Below are 18,811 nucleotides of genomic sequence, written 5' to 3' on the forward strand. Positions count from 1 at the left end.
AACTAGATGCACAACATTTGGGCTTTTGAAAAAAGAAAACGTTTATTAACAGGAAAATTGATCCCAAATATCGTCTCAAACATATTTGCTGTTTAAATATTTAATAGAGACTATTCAAGTAGAAAAGAAAAGATGCATTAAAATGTCCAATATTGCACTTAGGGCAAGTCAGACTGGCTACTAACTTTAGTATTCCCAAACCAATTTTAGTATACAATCATCAATTATCTGTAGTCACCTCTTGGAATTTACCAAAGCAGCAAAGTCCTGAAACTGCACCAAATACATCATGCAATTAGAAACAGAATAAAAGGCTGACTGACAGTGAAGTCCCACTTTATGTGTAACTTGGGAAATGGTTTCCACAATATTTTCTCACTCAGGATTTCATAGGCAAGTTAATCCAATCTAAAAATACTAGTTTAAATTTTGGCAAAAATCACCATACCTTCATGGTACACCTCTGGGGGGGGGGGGTGAAATATACAAGCACTGTTTCTATTAAACATTCCACACACAGAATTGATCCCAAAACAAAACAAAACAAAAAACCTCTGGAAGTGATCAGCAGTAAAAAAATAGGTAAAATGTTTTCAAATACCACCAGATATTTGGAATGTGCTCTATGCATTTTCACAGGGTTCCATGGCAACATTTTACTCTGATCAGTGGGACACAACTCTTAAGAGGGCGATTAGCAACCGTTAGAAGACTGATGATCAGTTCAGAGTAAGAAACAGCAGGTTGGGGAGGGGGTTGCAGGAATATGGCAAGTTCTAGATTGAAGAAATCATTTTTTGCAGCAAAAAAGCAACACAACAGCTATTTAGTAAATACAGAACAAAGTTAACTCAAATTAAAGAACCTAATCCTAACTGGACAGGGCATATACTGTACTTCTTCGATTCTAAGACGCACTTCCCCCCCCCCACATAAACCTCTCTAAAAACGGGGTGCGTCTTAGAATCGTGGGTGTGTTTATTATTCCTTAGAATCAAAGCTTTTTTTCCTGTTGGTGATACTGAAATTAGCGTGCGTCTTACAATCGATGGCGTCTTAGAATCGAAGAAATACGGTAAAACCCGCTGGTTTCATCCAAATCAGCCATGTTAAAAGAATGAAGCAGCACCACAATTTACCCTCAAAACATAATCATTAATTTCATTTGTATTACATCCCAACTTAGGGATAGCCGACTACCAACAGCTCAACCGCCAACCTCAGTTTCCTCATATCTACGCCTATATCATTCACTTGGCATTCACTAAGTTCTAAAACTTAGAGCGCACAATTGCATCACAATGTTTTATTTTCTAATTAAGACTTCTTAATGTGATTACAAGCTGTCATTTTTTAAAACGTCCTTATTACTGCAAGAACTTCAAGAGCGAGAACACTACTGAGGCTTTTGCTGCCATCAGTAGCAACATCTACTCTATAGCCTGGAGTATGTTGTGCAGCACAACATGACTCAAAAATTAGGCCAATCCAATGACTAAGTATAGTGAAGCAACCTTTGAAAGTAAAGTATAAAGGACAGTTTTCCTTCATAACATCCACTAAGAGCTTGGCTGGCAAACTCTCACTATAATAAACCTCATCCTCCTAAACTGAAGACCTTGCATTGTGATGAGAGACATGCACACATTTGTTTATTGGGTAAGCACCCTCACCTAAGGTTGTGTAAAAGCAATGCATTAATTTAACTTATGCCTCCAGTTAGATAAAAGCAAATTTCAAAGCCACATGTTTGGCAAAGTATGATTTAACATGGGTTAGTATTTGTAATTTGACTGAAAGAAATGAGCAACAATAAAGGACTACTTCCTTGCAAAAAGGCCTAAAGGAAATTAACACTACTAAAAAGGGTTAAGCAATTTCCAGTCTCTCATGTTCAGCCACACCCAATAATTTAGCATGTGTTAACTGAAGTCATAAAAGCTTCCATCTCAAAGCATTAAGGAAAGTTCTGACACGTGGACAATTCACATGAAAAGGGGCTGATTCTTTTAAGTAGTGACTACAAATAAAGACCAGATACAAAGTCAATCGCACTTCACCTTAATCTATACAGAAGTAAATAGCATCTCCATGTAAGAAAAACTGAGTGTACTATAATGTGTGAGAAACAGCACAAGCATTTTTCACAGTACATACCAACTGGGCAGTAACTCACACTACTTCTCACATTATAGGAATCTCCATGGAGGGAAATATTAATGTCTTGTGGAAAGGAATGCAGCTCACAGATGTTATGGTAAAAGTAAAGAGCCAAGATTTATCTCCAGGCTTTATATTATAGTTTGTGTCTAAACACTCACGTCTACATTAATCAGTAAGCAAAACAAAGCACAGACTAGAAATTAAAAAGCCAGTAACGGATTACAAAAGAACAATTAAGTTAAAAATAAATTTGTAAGAGCTTATTCCCATAAAAACAAGTTCCACATTAAAGCCTCTCTCAGGGAAAAAAAAGTACAATTCCATCATAGGCTTTTCTAATGCCTAGCAGAACCATTTAAGCAATGAATAGGCCTCCCTCTAACTTAAGTTAAGCAATAGTGTATATTGGGAAAATAACTTCACTGGCAATATACTTTCATTTTATATGCAACCTTCTCAATTACGTCACACAACTTTGTGCAGGTGGCCTTTTGAAAAAATCAGATGAGTGATGTCAATTAATTTAACAGTTTTTCTAATTAGTAAAAAGGAGACTTGCCTATTACATATTCCAGTTCTGGCCAACTGCAGTCCAACCATAGAAACGGAGACACTTTGGGGCGTTGTTATTCCAACGGACGCACACTAGCATTGTGGGGTAAACCCATAAAAATATATCAGCCGTGGGATTCTTGTGAAGTGTAAGAGGAAACTCAATTAAGACCGAAAATAGAAGATGATGGCTTTGAACCAAAGTTGACTGAACTAAACACAATTTACTAAAAGACTCAGCTTGGCAATTAAGTGCTATATGACTTCACCGAAAAATCTATGGTTCCTTTTGAAATCTAATCCAAAATCAAACTTCAAATAAGGGACAGGATTCAACAAAACCAATTATTCTCTACGATAATGTGCATATAAAAGTATGGGTTTTATTGCAGATACTGGTTGTACTGGTGGAATTTCTGGAGGAGTATTCTGGCTTGGTATTCATAACATCTTAAGACTGAGAGCTTGTGAATATTCATTATTAATGACTGAACATGGAATCTGAAACAAAACCTCAGATCATCTGTTGGCTAGCACATAAAAAAAACCTTCATTCCCCAGTTAAAGTATATCTGCCAGATATAGCTTCCAGATCAGCTGACAAAACCGAGACGCAATACATATAAGCATCCTTCCTTTTGAGTGCTTCATAAAAAACAATACTAACTACTAATCTTTACTGCAAAACTTGTGACAAGCCTGCATACGAAAGAAGAAAAACAGGAGATATCAAATGGTGGCAACACATTCTTGCAGGTTTACCTTTAGCACAATGGCCGCAGAGTAATTTCTCATTACTGTCAGAATGCTGAGGTGCTATCAGCCTAGACTTACTTCATGGTAGTCAAACATTTTGTAAACAAGCTTTGGGTAATCATTTTACCTTTGCATTGTAAAACTGAAGAGTTACCTCCAAGGAAGTTTAAAATGTAACAATAAGTGCGAGTCCAACATCTACCATTATGCAATTACACATAAATCACAGCAATCACAAGCAAGAATCCTATTGGGTACATGTAGTAGCCATAAAAATTAATAAAAAAAACCCGATGTTCCATATCTGTGCTGGCAGATACTTTGATATAAAGGCACTCTGAAAACCCAATATGGTTTGGTTCATTAAGTTTGCAAAGTACAAACAGTCTTACATACAGTTATGTTGTAGAATGTCAGCCACTGTGACATTATGAACAAAATTAATTTCCTTTTTATCCACCCTCCCCGCAGTAACACTGGCTTCGTGGGAATGAGCAGCAGCTTCACAAAAAGCATAACCAATGATTGCAATACCACATTATTATTAAGTTTGCCCCAGGAACAAACTTGGAAAATAATCCACAAGGTTTGGGGCTCACAAAAGTCAATCCCAAGTAGTCCAGAACGGTGCCCTTTTAATTTTCATTCTTAATTTAGCCAAAAGGCAGCAGTCTATTCATTTTTGGACAACTGTAGAGAAGAGGGGCCTCTGTTCCAAAGGAAGTACAGTGTCTTAGAATTATAACTTTGGTCCAAAGAGAACATCAAGATATTTGCTACATAGCGGCAAAGTCGATCTGTACATATAACTGTCTCACTCCAACCTGCAAAAAAAGAAAGAGCCACATTAGAAAACAATTCGAAGAATGTGCATATCTCTATCTCAAACCACAGAAAACTGTATAAAGGAATGTTTCTTTTGTTATGGAACTGCCTAGCAAAACCATTTGATGCCTGCTACAAAAACCTGAGGCTGGCATGTAAACTCGTTTTTGGAAGCTGAAGAAACATCCTTTCTCCCTATTTGTTCCTTATGTGTTGTCGAAGATCTTTTTTAAAAAAACTTGTCTTGTTTTTCCTTAATCTTCCTTTAAACTAAAATAATATTTCCTACCTGTAGGAAACAGAACCACATTTAGAGTTACAGTGAATATGTAAACAATACCTGAGTAAAGATGTTGTGAGTTTGGCTTAAGATCCACTTTGCATCAGCATCTGGAGCTACAAATAGTTTCAAAGTCCCTATGTAAACATCAGTACAAAGGGTCCAGAAATGAGGATCATGTAAACTGTAAACTCCTTGCAACTGCTGAACCTAAAAGAGAGGTGGCAATTAGTTTTGTTTTAATTATTTCTGATAAAAAAAATACAGCGGTATATAAAAGAGGCGTGGTATATGTAAAGTGTGGTATATATAAAATGTACCACCCTTCCTTTGTTTAAGCAGAGGTTGAACAACTCTATACCAAATTGTCTCCCCCCCCACCCCAAAGACTGAATCTAGTAAACAATCTCAAACCTATTCTGGGAGGGAAAATATAATCTCTTGAAACAGAAAAGAGTTTCAATATTTACAGTTTGAAGTGATGAAATGATACAGGCTAATTTTCCAAGTGTGCAGATATTTAAGACTGGCAAATGAAAATGTTCCCAAAGGACTATGATACTCTGTTCCAGTAGCTTTTTGGAGCTATTATATTCTACACTGAGACTTTTCAACAGTACAGGATGCAGTATAAGACCATACTGCATGACTAAAATATATCACAAATATACATTTCCTCTCTGGCCCCACCCATAGCATATCTCAAGCTGTTTTTTAAACACAATAGAAGATTTACATTATATCACAAGACAACTATTAGAAAAAAAACTTTCTTTGCACTTGGATTACACTCCTGCAGCCATATACTTCTTCACAGCCCTTAAGCACTTAGTAACATGCCCAATGAGCAGAGATATGCCCTCTTTAGCAGCCTTCCCCAACATGGTACCCTCCAGATGTTTTGGATTACAACTCCAAGCATTCCTAACTATTGGCAATGCTGGCAAGGGCTGATGGGAGGTGAAGTCCAAAAAATCAGGAAGGTACCAGGTTGGGAAGGCTGCTCTAAGACTGTCACTATAGGCGTCACTGATGAAACTAGAAGTGTCTCAAGAAATATACTAGATACTATGACTACAAACTTCATTATTGAAGTTCTTGTTGATTCATCCTTAAGTAATGCACATTATAAGCATTAAGTATCAGCTTCCATAAATCTTATAGTATGGAAATTTTATAAAGTCACAAATATGTCTAATCAGGTAATTAGATCTGATCTGTTAGTTTTTTGCTAGTTTGTCAGGAAAACTTTACAGGATTTCCTGGGGGTAAGTATCCTCCAGATGTTTGGCTGCCCCATTATCTTGGAATATGTTTTAAACCGATGGAAATATGACAACTTACCCTTTGGTAACACTGAGGCAGAGCACTTTCCAATGCAGGAGGAGTTCGCTGCATCAAAATTCCAATGGATTCTCTCAGAAGTGGAACAACACTAGGAAACAAAATTAAGTATATTGAAAAGCCTAAATCTTTTTTTAAAGCATTTATTTATTTATTTTATTTGTATGCAGAGTTTGTACCAAGAAAAATGGCACTGAGGGGGGCTTACAATCATAAATAAAACCTGTTTAAAACAATAATTAAACAAATGCATTATCGCACAATTAAAAGCACAATAATAAAAGGGTAAAAAATAACATCCAAACCAACATACCCACTTAACAAGTCAAAAGCTAGCTTGAACAAAAAAGTCTTTGCCTGCTGGCAGAAGGACAGCAAAGAGAGAATGAACCTAGCCTCCCTCGGCAGGAAGTTTCACAATCTGGGAATAGCCATCAAGCAATAAGGATGTAGGAGAATTCCATTTTGGGGAGGTGTGAAAACTCAATAGATTTTTCAGGGTCAGCCCTGGTGTATTTCATTCCGTCCTCCCCCACTGGCAACAATTCCATCTGTAGCGAGTTAATCCACTATGCAGATTCAATTGGGATTTTTTTATAGCAGCAATTTGCCCAAATTGGTTTTTTGTGATTCTTGAAAAAAAAAAATTAAAAAAATCCCCTGGTCTTTTGCAAGTGCACAGATTCAGCTGTCCATATGTTTAGCCTTTCCTTGTCAATTTCCTTGTATGTTTCAACTGCCAACTGAAGAACCAAAGCATTGTGGGCAAGGTGAAAGGAAATTGACAAAGTGAGACTGCATATAGGCTAATTCATGCATAGTTGTGAAGGTCCAGGGGAAAAATAATAGTAAGACAAAAGAGGCACCCCAAAAAAAACCCGGAAGTAAATGCACCAAAGGCAGTGGAGACAATATCTCTGACTTGGTAATAATCCTCCCACTATTGAACTGACACATCAGTGTCCTCCCTTTCAACACTTCCCCAAATCTCCAGCAAGTATAGAAAGCAAAGTTGTTGGCTTTCACCCCCTTTTTGTGGTTCCTTCTTGGAGTAGTTACTCCTCTTGCACAATTTTCCCTTACATTTACTGCCCTGAGATAGAATTTGCCCCAATTTAGAAGCTGGGAAGTAAATGGAGGGGAGATTTGTGCAAATTTAGAGGCTGGTAAATAATAGAGGGGAAGTTTGCGCAAATTTTAAGGCAGGGAAGTAAATGGAGGGAAAATTTCCCCAGCCTTTAAATTTGCATGAATTTCCCCTCCATTTACTTCCCAGCGTCTAAATTGGGGCAAACTCCCCCCATTTACTTCACAGCCCCTAAATTGGCACAAATTATCCCTCCATTTACTTCCATTTACTTCCTAGCCTCTAAATTTAAAGGCTGGGCACAACAGGAGTAACTACTCCATATAAATTTAAAGGCTGGGCACAACAGGAGCAATTACTGGGGCGGGGAATCCACTACACATCACCACCACGTAGATGAATGGAAACAATGAGGAAACCCATTGGGCTCAAATGGAAAAGAATTTCCAGCATCGCACATCTCTACCAAGAAGGTCCTCTTCACCATTGCCACCAAGTGAAGGTGGTAGTCTCAAAAGAAGGACCTCTCCTAACCTTAAGATACAGGCAGGTTCATGGGAGAAGTCGTTCTTTCAAGTAGCCTAGTCCCAAGCCATAGGGAGCTTTACAGATCATAAGCAATACTTTGAATTCTGCCCAGAAAGACACTGGTAGCTAGTGAAGCTGTTGTAAAAAGGGGGTCACATGCTCCCTGTAACTCAGTGGTTCTCAACCTTCCTAATGCCGCGACCCTTTAATACAGTTCCTCATGTTCTGGTGACCCCCAACCATAAAATTATTTTCGTTCTTCTCTACACGATTCATTGTCATGGGATGGTTTGCTAATGAAAATAATACATAACAATAGCTTTAATAATACAAAAGATGATACATGACATAGTTCAGTCAATACAGTTTCCTAAGACCATCGGAAATATGTGTTTTCCAATGGTCTTAGGCGACCCCCAAAGGGGTCCCGGCCCACAGGTTGAGAACCGCTGCTGTAACTGGCCCCAGTCAACATTCTGACTGCAGTATTCTGGATCAGATTAAGTTTCTGAACAGTTTTAGAAAGCAGCCCCCCACACATAATACAGTAGTCCAAATGGGATGTAACGAAGGGCATGACCGTGGCAAGATCCAACATCTCTAGGAACTTTGCAAACCAATATTTATACATCCGATGAGAATTAAGTTAATTCCTTCACCCACAAGAACAAATGAGATGGTAACGTGCCTTTTCAAGACTGCAATAAGAGAATACTAGAGAGGACATTTAAAAAAAAAAAAAAAAGACAAGTTGAAACTAGGGTTGTCAACCAAGCCTAACAGGCTTTGGTCAAAGTAAGTGAGTGCAAACTATCTATGATGTTTGATCTTCTCTACTTTATTATCTGAAGCCATCCATTCAGGTTACATAGGTTGTGAAGTGTTTGGGGACAGTAATAATTGATGAAAATTGCTGTTAAACTACTCTTAACCCACATAATATAACGGAGAATACATACAAATAATGTTCATCTTCAATTAAAGCTTTACAGAGTAATGACTCCGATTCTTCTATTAAAACTAGTAGCGTTCCAATTTCAATCCAATGTTTGTGTAGCATTAGACTGGTGCTAAAATTTGCACAATAACATGTTGAATAAATCACAAACGGTATACAATCCTCCCCTGCAGTTTTTAGTGTTGCAATTTCTCCTAACCTTTCCTGGCAGAGACTGAGCTAGATGTATACTACATAAAGCAAGCCATTTGAGACGCAGCTTTTATATCTGCAAGACTGCTATTAGAACAATTCCCACAGATCCATAATCAAGACAACATTTCTTCAGAAAGTCATCGAGCAACGTGCTCAAAGATGATCTTGTGAGCTGAAGCCAAGTATAAAGTTCAAATCGAGCTCATGGGACAATCTTTGACTAAACAGCATGATGATCCACTACAATGAAATCTTTTCATGTCCATGTAGTCATGGGAATTGATCCCAAAGCCAGGCCATAGACACAATGCACACACTTGCTGGTGGGGGGGGGGGGGGACATGGCACAGGTTATTCACATTGTTTTATCATAATTGTGCAAAATGTCAAATAGTTACTACAAACTGTATATCCAAGCGTAACACGGTAGAGAATATCCTCAGAATGCTTAGACTCTACATAAATAATGCCAACAGTGGAGAGAAAGGATGCTAATTGTACCCTTTCAGAGGTACTTCCGTTTTTTCTAAGGCACTTCCTAAGAAATAGTTATGGAAACTAAAACTTCAGCTACAGAATCTGGCAATACAGTCTATGTTCTTCCTGAAATCTATATGGAAGAGACGACGTTGATAGAAAACATCATTGTTGGTTCTTTAAAACCAGAATCAATTACAACAGCCATAACATGTATAAGAAAAGCGAAAACATTCTTCTGCTTGTGTCTGGCTTGGGAAAAGTTTTTCTTTTGACCGAAGATAATGAAAGCAGAGGGGGGCGAACACAAGGGGAGAGATCATAAAACAAAATGAGTAGGGACTAGTTCAGCCATAATGAAATGACATGTCTAAAATAGCCAGCTTTGCATTTCTGGAAATAAAGGAATCCAGGGACTTTAGCACTGCTCAAGCAGCGAGCATTTGGAAGCAATTAGAGGCAACTACTTCGAACTGTAAATGTGACAATATCACCATGCCAGTAAAGACACATGGTTCCCATGCTGTAGGGCTTAGACCAGGGAGGAACAACTACTTCTGGGTCAGGGGCTACTTTTGAAGTTTGGTGATGGGCCAGGGACTGCACATCCAAATGGAGTAGTGCCAGCACATTTTATTTCATCCAGTGCAATCCTATACATGTCTATTCAGAAGTAAGCCCCACTGAGATGTACTGAATGTATCAAAACAAGAAAGAGTTTATGGTGGCTGGATGTAGGCAATTCTATGGTATAGAAAAGTGACAAAGAGTACTACTGCACCATAGAACCCTGTGAGATTGTAAACCAGAGCATCTCTAACAGAGACAGAGTTTCCAGAAAGGGGAGGAAGTTTTGCGGGGTGGGTTGTAGGTGGCTATGAATTTGATGCTTCGGCTCGGAAGGAATGAGGAGACAAGCATGGCAGCTAGAATACTGCCATGATTACTCTTGGCAGGGAGGAAAGAGAAGAGTGTATCTGCTTCTCAGAGGTGCTTTTGACGGCAGCTACAATAAATTCAGCAGCAGCGGCAGCAACAACTTCTTGCTTTAAATACAAAACACAGTAATACATGTTTACTGCATAAAGCAATACCAAGATTTGAAATGTGTGTGTGGGGGGGGTTTAAACTCATAAATGGTGATGTTTTATTTAGAGTCTAAGTGGGGGGCTTCAGCTTTCAAATGCAGTTGCTTATAATCGCGGCGCTTTTGCAGTGATCTCAGTGGGAAGCCACAGTGTTGATGGAGGCAACAAACAGCTTTTTGGGGCTCTGAGCTTTAAATGGAAAATGTGGCTTTTTTCCCCTACTACTGCGTCACCAAAATTTGGCAGGAACAACTTGGGGTGTAGCAGGGGCCAGGGAGGGCAACATGCAGGCTGCAAGCTGCATGCCCCTAGCTTAGAAACCAGACACACACAAATTCACTGCTACTAGAATTTCTCTGGCTCCAATATGTTACCCAGGATGTGTAACTAAGCAATGCTATCCAATTCAGGTCAGTATCAGACAACTGGTCTAGAGATCCATTACATTGTAAACGTGTGTGCGTGTTTTACGGGCCAGTCAGTAATAAAAGATCATGATTATTTGATTATCTTCTACCCCTTAATGGCACTGCCCATATTGTATACATAAATACAAGAGTATGAAGAAGTTATCTTCCACGCACACCCTAACTTTTCCACAAATACACTGAAATCACTACATAATAAGCAATAACTGTATGATAGAGGAAAGAACAAAATCTTAGAGATGCACTGCTTGCAAAACACTGGATAGATCTCACCTTATACATTCCCTCATTTGAAGCTGGAATAGAAAGATAAGACTACCCTTCATCCTAACTGGAGTAATTAGAATATTTTTACACTCTACTTGGAACTTGGTTCAGGGTAGATGGGGGCACTAGGTTTGAGAGGTGAGCAGAAAACTCTTGGCTCAATCATCCTGTGGCTCTTTTGGACTTGCAGGGACAAAGAATGTGGATTGCTATAGTGTCTCTCCATCTTTCTCTAAGCCTCTGAATCCTCAGATTTTTTGCTCATTGGTGATATAGCAGAGACTGTGCCAAGGAGCCAAACCACCCACTCTGTAGCCTCCGCTTCTTGGAACCAATACATCTCAGAGTATCCAATCAATAGCATGCCAGGAATGGAATAAGACTATCCATAAACTTCCATCTCTTCCCGGAGGCAGAATTACTGTCAACATGGCAGCCCCAACTCCAGACATCTCCAAATTTGATGTTGGACTGAGGAGCTCTCTCAGACTTGGGCACCATAACAGACACTACATTCCACACAGAGACATTTTATTCTTAGTTTTAATCCCCCTTTAGGGCAACTATAAATGTAGAGCCATATAACTGACCTTAAAATGAGCTACAAAGAAAACAATGGGAAGAATCAGAGGAATTATCATTTGCAGAAAGGTTATAAAACATTAAACAAGAACTGAGTCATCAATTAAAGTAATAACTCAGGAATACTCAAAAACCTCTTTTGCTAGATGACCTCATCAGCCTTTTTCCAAAGGTCTGTGGTGAACCATCACCACAGAAGGAGAAAACTATGTCAGGCCAGCATAATGCAAACTTCATTCACATAGCTGTTCAATAATAATGACTTCCTACTGGGGTTTTTAGAAGAGCTGGTCAGTGGTTATAAATTAACCATTTGGTATACATGTTAATCAAATGGTTATTACTATGCAGAACGTGAGCCACAAACCAGGCAGATGAATATTCAACACCAAATAAAAACCTAAGAAACATCTGGAAAATTTATTCCTTAAAGAACAATTGCTTGCTGTCACATTGTAGTGCATATCCAAACATGGTTACAAGATGTACATGCACTGAGAATTTGGCATAAGTCAGATTCTATGGTGATCAGTCAAACCAAGTTTGAGAATAGCATCCTGCTATTCCTACCAATGTCGGAAAAGAGTGCACATTTAAACTGTATTTTCCTTTCTACTGGTGGTGCATTATCTGACTAAAGTCACACATGCAAAGATACAGGCTAAATAGGATTTTGTTGTTCTATAATTATGAGGTGGTGAAGCTGGGCCAAACAAGGCAGAGGTGCTAAGACAAAAAGGCAATATAACAGGGTGGATAAAAATTAAAATAGTGTAAATAATATATCTCAGCACCTAGCACTTTTTAATATTAACAGTTGTAAGAAATCTAGTTGCTATTTCCTATACTTGACACTTTTGAGGAACAGGCTGCTAGTTACATTTATTAATTATTATTGCACTGGCAAGTTCTATGATATATGATTCTGGCTTATGTATTTTAACGGTTGATAACATAGCATCAACTGATAGTATTTTAATGACTGATACTCTCCTTTTAGTACTGATTTTAAAATATTGTGTTAATATAAATTAAATAATTTATTTGTTTGCAATATTATGCTATGAAATGAATTGGTACCAGACTCTTTATTATAATGATACTTTGATAAGTATTCCTGTTCTTGTATTGCTATTCTTCTGTTGTGAGCCACTTTGGGCACACTTATGTTGAAAATCAGCATACAAATTAAAGTAACACCAACAACAACTAAATTCTGCCTCAAAAGAGAGGCAAGCTTTACACACACACCTGAGTTCTTCTCCTGTTTGGATTAGAATCCAAGCCAAAACAGAATTGCTTGTTTCCCTGACTGACAAATGCCCAGGAGGGAGCTATCAGTGACCCAGATCTTCAGCTACCAAAGCCCTACAAGCCTCTTTGTTCAATCTTATTCAGTACTAGCAGATATTCCCAGCATTGCTTGGTCCCTGAACAACATTAATCAGCTTCCCTGTGCTCGTCGCTGATGCTGCTCCTCACTGCTTTCTCAAGGAGTAGCATCGCCGAAGGGTGAAGGGAAGCGGCTCTCAGTGGACGTGGGCAGCTCCGAGCAAGGCATGCTGTGATGTGTAGCCGATTCAGAGCTTCATCCCACATACCTGCTTCCCTCGGATTATCCCCGTAGCGCTACGCTTTCGCGGTGGTTGTTGTTTTTGCTACCGGGCGACAGCGATCCTTTGCATACCAGGAAGTGAGTTTAAGGGGGGAAATGTAAAATATCATAAAAAAATCAACGGATGACCCAATTCAGTTCAAATTTGGTATGCTCAAAAGTCTCCCTAATATCTATTACTGTGCCAATTTTGGTGACTTTATCTTTAAAGCTTACGCAGATGTAAGCATTTCTTTAAAATCCTGCTCCTGCGCCCCAGCGGAGGCTCGGAAGATATGCTCAAAAAGTAGGGGCTAAACATGGCAAATCTTTTTGCTTTATTGCACAATTAAGGCAGGGTGTATGGGAGTACTTCACAATCAAAGCAGATTATAAGGTGGAAAACTGAGTCCTTTGCATGCAATTCACAGTGATTGCCTAGTATAACGCTGGTGTGATAAAGCTCTCAGAGATCTCAGGCAATCGCCCATGTGGCCGCATGCAATCCCCCGAGTTCTCTCCCCGCATGCCTTCAGTGAACTGCATGTGGCCCCATCCTCTGAGAGGCATTTCCTCGACAGTTGCTGGGAGCTATAGGCATCAGCATAGGATTTGTTTTAAATTGTTTAAAAATAGTTAAAACACAAAAATTCAGAATTTTGGATTTTTTTTCAGTGCATTGTACAGAAAGACCTATCAGTATTCCAAATTTCAAGTTTGTAGCTTATCTCGAAGTGGGTAAACATTTCTGGACATAGAAACCCACACACATATATGTAAAGCTTTATAGAGAGAGATAATAGAGCAACATTGCTCCATCACAATGAAGACAAGAGTAAAAGCTGCAGGGTGAAACTCTCAGTGTGGGGAGGGAAGCCCATTGCCCCACAGAGGATCCCTGGGGCTTCCCTCCCCCACCTTCAAATTTTGCCCTAAATCTCTTCACTCTAGCCCTAGTCAGAGTAATGGAAAATCATTGCCTATGTGTCCCCCATTTTGGGGGGGGGGGGCGCTTCCATCTCCAACCTCTGGGATTTTGCTCCTGCAGTGTTTCCTTTTCCATACAATCTATTGGGACTACTTCACTCTATTACACTGCATATGGATGGAGTGGGAAAAGCCTGCAGGATACCCATATTTTTTGCCCAGAGAAACATGGGACATTTATTTAATCAAAGGAGAATCTGAGAGCTCGTCCATCTCTAGTTCAGGCGAGTTTAAAAAAAATGGCAAAACGACAACTAATTTTGTTAACTTTTCGTTGCTTTTTGATTAGTCATGGGAGTACAGGAAAACTGCAAAGCTTTGTCTATTGAGGCAACAAGAATTTCAACTTCTCTTTGCTATTATTAGTTCTTGCACCAGACTCAAGTAAACAACAGCTAGAGAAATCTTTTATCCTATTCAAGCAGACTTAAGAATTGCATATGTTGGTGGATTAGAGATATGCAAAGCTGAGGCAAGCTTGACAGGGCAACTAATCTGGGCAAAAGCATCAAGATGGGATGAAATTTTATATGACACAGCAGTGTCGCAGCTGCACTCTGTGTTGGCTCAAGCAAATGAGTAGTCAGGCTCCTGATTTGCAGAGCAAATGCAATCCATAGTTTGCAAGTCCTGACAAAACAAATACTGGTCCCAAATTAGGATAGGATGCAGGGATCACCATGTGTGAGACAGGCTCCTGACTATTCATTCATTACATCTGACCCAATTCACCATCCATAAAACAGCTCTTGTAGATTAGGGTTCCACAACAGGATTTATTTATTCATTTTACTTTTTGTACACTGGCCTATTGACTTTATAGCCAGACTGTACTTCCATTCCTTTATACTCTTTTGTAGCAGGTGTAGAAGCAGCATCCCTCAAGTCAAAGAAAGTGAGTGAAGACGCCTACACTAAGGAATAGGGCTGAAGAGCAGAAACAGAAAGAAGAAATGCCTTTGGAGGTCCCTTGTGGTAAGGAATGAGGGACTCTATAATTGGCAGTTTCGCAAGCCCTATTCAGACGTTTTTCTCATGCAATTAGAATGGCTAAACCTCTTGGTATGGGGCAAAATGTGTTGCAACTATCTATTGCTATCTATATAGCAATCTGGGAACTTTTCACATATTTTCTTTTTCTTAAAATGCTGAATTTGTGCAGTATGCGTCTGCAATTTGCACAAAAACACAGGTACAATTTGCACAAGTAAGCATATTATGGCTGCAATTTGCACAAATTACGGCTGCAATTTGCACAAATTACGGCTGCAATTTGTGCAAGTTAAGCAAATTGCAGACTCAATTCGTATAGATGTTGTTTTAAGGGGGGTGGGGATGAAAATCTGGAAGCTGGCCCAACTCGACCTGCATTGAGTAGGAACAGCTCACTGATAAGCAAGTCAAATTCCAGGGGGCTGAGCTCATAAAAGCTCAGCAAACTTTCCCTTCCTGGACAGATTCCTCCAATGTCCCAATTTAGAAGCCAGGGGAAACTACACGAGCAGAACAGGCTCCCCACTGCAGATGTTTGTGCATTAACGCATGGGAAACTGCTGGGCAGCAGCGGGTACATGCTGGAGGGGCAGCGCTAGCTAGCATGTCCGAGCTCTGCTCTCATACAATTCTAATCATGTGAGACGAATTCCTGCGTAGAGCTATGCTGAAAAACAGATGCAATATTTACAGCATATTATGGCACAAGGCGATAAGCTTGGCTTGTGCTACTATGAATACTAAGATATTGGGGCAAAAAAAAATGCCATGATTTAGTAACATAGACCGGGATAGAAAAAGTAGAAGACTATGGACAAGAACTGTATCCAAACAGCTTTGCAAAAAGAAAAGTCTATTGTATTTAAACTAATGACATGGGGAACCAAATGTCATTGTTCATTGCCTTAATCATTACTATTTCTTTGCCAATTCCTTTAGTGGAAAGGGGACTGGCTTTCCAGTACACATACACACAAGGTTTAAATAGTAGCTTGAAGTTTGCCCCAATGTAACAAGTGAACTGGCAACTGAAGCTAGCACAGGTATAGGCAGTTCCGGCATGCTCTTTAAAAATTATAGAATTTGATTGGTACAGACACTTGAATTCGTCATCTACACCTGGGTATCAATATGGCTCAGGTGAAGAGCAAAACTGTCAAGAAATACTTTTGTAAGCCGCTGTGAGAGCCTTTTTTGGCTGAATGGCGGCATAAAAATCCTTAAATAAATAAAAAAAAATAAATAAAAAAGCATTACAAAAACTATGCCACATCTTGAAAAACCAATTAAGTACACTTTGTCAGTCAATAAATGTTCTGATGTTCTCCAAATCTCACAAATGTCAAACTGTAAAATCTACCGAAGTAGGGTGTCTTGAAAAATTTGAATTGGAATTTTTTTTGATATCCTAAATCAATTGAGATACCATTTAGCATATTTAAATTATGTGATTTTTTATTTTGATTCCCACTCCCCAAATAAAGAAGGGGGCTGGAGAGGGTGAGTTGTACATATGTACAGATTGTTTAAACAGTCTGATAGCAATTTGCATTGCACCACATATAACTATTATATACTGTCCATTTGTTGTGCAACAAGGCTAAGTCGCCTCATTCAGATATAGCTGGGTATGAACAGTCTCAAGCCCAGCCAATGACACTGCACTTTACTATATAAACAAACTTGAAAGTATAGTTATGCTGACATTTATCTTTGAAGAGACCACAGAAACATGATTCACAAGTCAACAAAAACAAGCCAGACTTTGCTGACATCAGCTTTAGATCACATAGTTTCTTCCAAAGTATAAAAAGCTGGGATGCCCTGTAAATCACAGGAAGCCAACATTATCAATTGGACTTGGATTTCACCCCCAAGAATGCAAGTTTTATGCAGCTGAACTCCATCTACAGCCAACCTTTGCCCTTCTGCTCCATCTTTTGTCCATACACACTCCCTCTATCAGCAGCTGGTGGCTTGTACTGAGAAGCATCTCTTCTGCCTAGTATGCCAGTGCCACAGAAATACTGACTTCCAGATCAGAGAGAAAAAAATGTTGTATAAGTTTGATCTAGATGCCGAGGGTATATGAACTTGAGGTCCAACTCTGCTTTTCTTTATTAGCCTTATAAAATCTTACAGATTCATCTGAACTCAATATAAGATGTAACAAGAAACCAAAAGGAGAAACAGGCATCTAGTGCATCTCGGATTATCTGCTTCCATTTGAGGGCAGCCTTTTTGCAAACATACAATTTTCATAGTCATGATATATCTTCCACTTGCAGTAAGTTCCCCCCCTAGTGTATGGATGGAAATATCTAGAGAGAGCAGTTTTTGTAGACACGGTTAAATATAATATATATACACACACACACAAAATACATTATAAGAGCAGACTATTGCAAGAGTATTCCAGAAGGGAGAGGATTGCACTACTTCCGGCCACCCCAAAATGCTTAAAATATTTGAAAGATTTTTTTTTCCTTTTACAATTTCTTACAACAGACAATGGGTGTGAATGTAAAATTTACATTTACATCCATTGCCTATCGCAAGAAAAAAGTAAAGCCTGACACTAAGGCATCAAGTCAATTTAATATATTAAGCCTTTATCACTAATACAGTTCAGAAACGCAGATATAAAATGTATAATTGCGGAAAACTAATGTTTATTAAGTAAAATGTTTAAATGTTTATTAACAAGAAAAACCAATTTAAAATTCCAGTTCCCAGGTGAATCAGGATTGCACTAACACATCATCCATGTGCCCGCCCTAACTTCACTCCTATCAGCAGCTACATGTTAGATGTCACATTTGTGTATGAGGGCATACACGCAAAGCCCCAAAACGTACAAGTTGTATGGCTTTATACATGTAGATCCTCGGCAAACATGACATCCAATCATGGATATTGGGTGTGCAGGGCAGAATTGGTGAGTACAATCTCAGTCCCTTAACTATGTGCACCAATGTTTGCACAGGACACAGGTGGGCAACTTATGGCCCTCCAAATGTTTTGACCAACAATTCCCAGCAACTGTAGCCAACCTAGCTAAGGATGAGGGATGACAAAAGTTATAGGCTAACAAATCTGGACAGCCACAAGTTGCCCACCCGTAGGAGTAATTTAATCAGAAATCATCCAACCATTACTATTTGTCAATTACTGCTGTTACACTACAGGCAAAGCCACTAATAGTGGTCATGACTTTGAGCTGAAAATTTCTCCTTTTAAAAAAATCGCTTAAATTTTTTTATAATAGAAAATTGACCAAAATATTATGCAAAATTGTGAAGGGTATATATTAATCATAATCTGCGGTAGACTTCTGCCCATCATCATGATGTAGTTGAAGAAGTACATGCATCCTACATGGCATGAGTTTATTACCTTGGCCTGCTGAACTAGTACAATTTTAAAAATTTAGGTAAAGATTTTTTTTGGAATAAACAATAGAGTTTCAGTATTACAATGAGCGGAAAGCTACATATACAACTGTAGTACTTATACATTATTACTGCATATTTGTTAAATCTATCACCAAAACTCACCAAGAAAGTACTGCAGCATTAATGGAGATAAGGGGTTAGAAAAGCAAGTTACACCAGAAAACTACTTAAAAAATTAGTAGCTATACTGACATATTAGAGCACGATCGCCATCACCTTTAACAGAAATAATGAATGCTTACAATTCAGACT

At 38.8% G+C, this 18,811-nt stretch overlaps 1 protein-coding gene across 2 annotated transcripts in view; it reads right to left on the bottom strand.

The window, feature by feature from the left end:
- Positions 1 to 1,275: 1,275 nt before the first annotated feature.
- SLC30A7 (solute carrier family 30 member 7) overlaps positions 1,276 to 18,811 on the bottom strand; it is a 38,935-nt gene continuing 21,399 nt past the window's right edge. For both annotated transcript variants that reach the window (XM_063135660.1, XM_063135667.1), the window contains 3 exons: positions 5,921 to 6,011; positions 4,637 to 4,786; positions 1,276 to 4,295 (listed from right to left, as the gene is read on the bottom strand). In XM_063135660.1, coding sequence (XP_062991730.1) covers positions 4,248 to 4,295; positions 4,637 to 4,786; positions 5,921 to 6,011 — 289 coding nt within the window. In that variant the 3' untranslated portion in view covers positions 1,276 to 4,247. The remainder of the gene's footprint in view (positions 4,296 to 4,636; positions 4,787 to 5,920; positions 6,012 to 18,811) is intronic.

This window comes from Elgaria multicarinata, chromosome 1, assembly GCF_023053635.1.
Source record: "Elgaria multicarinata webbii isolate HBS135686 ecotype San Diego chromosome 1, rElgMul1.1.pri, whole genome shotgun sequence".
NCBI lineage: Eukaryota > Metazoa > Chordata > Lepidosauria > Squamata > Anguidae > Elgaria > Elgaria multicarinata.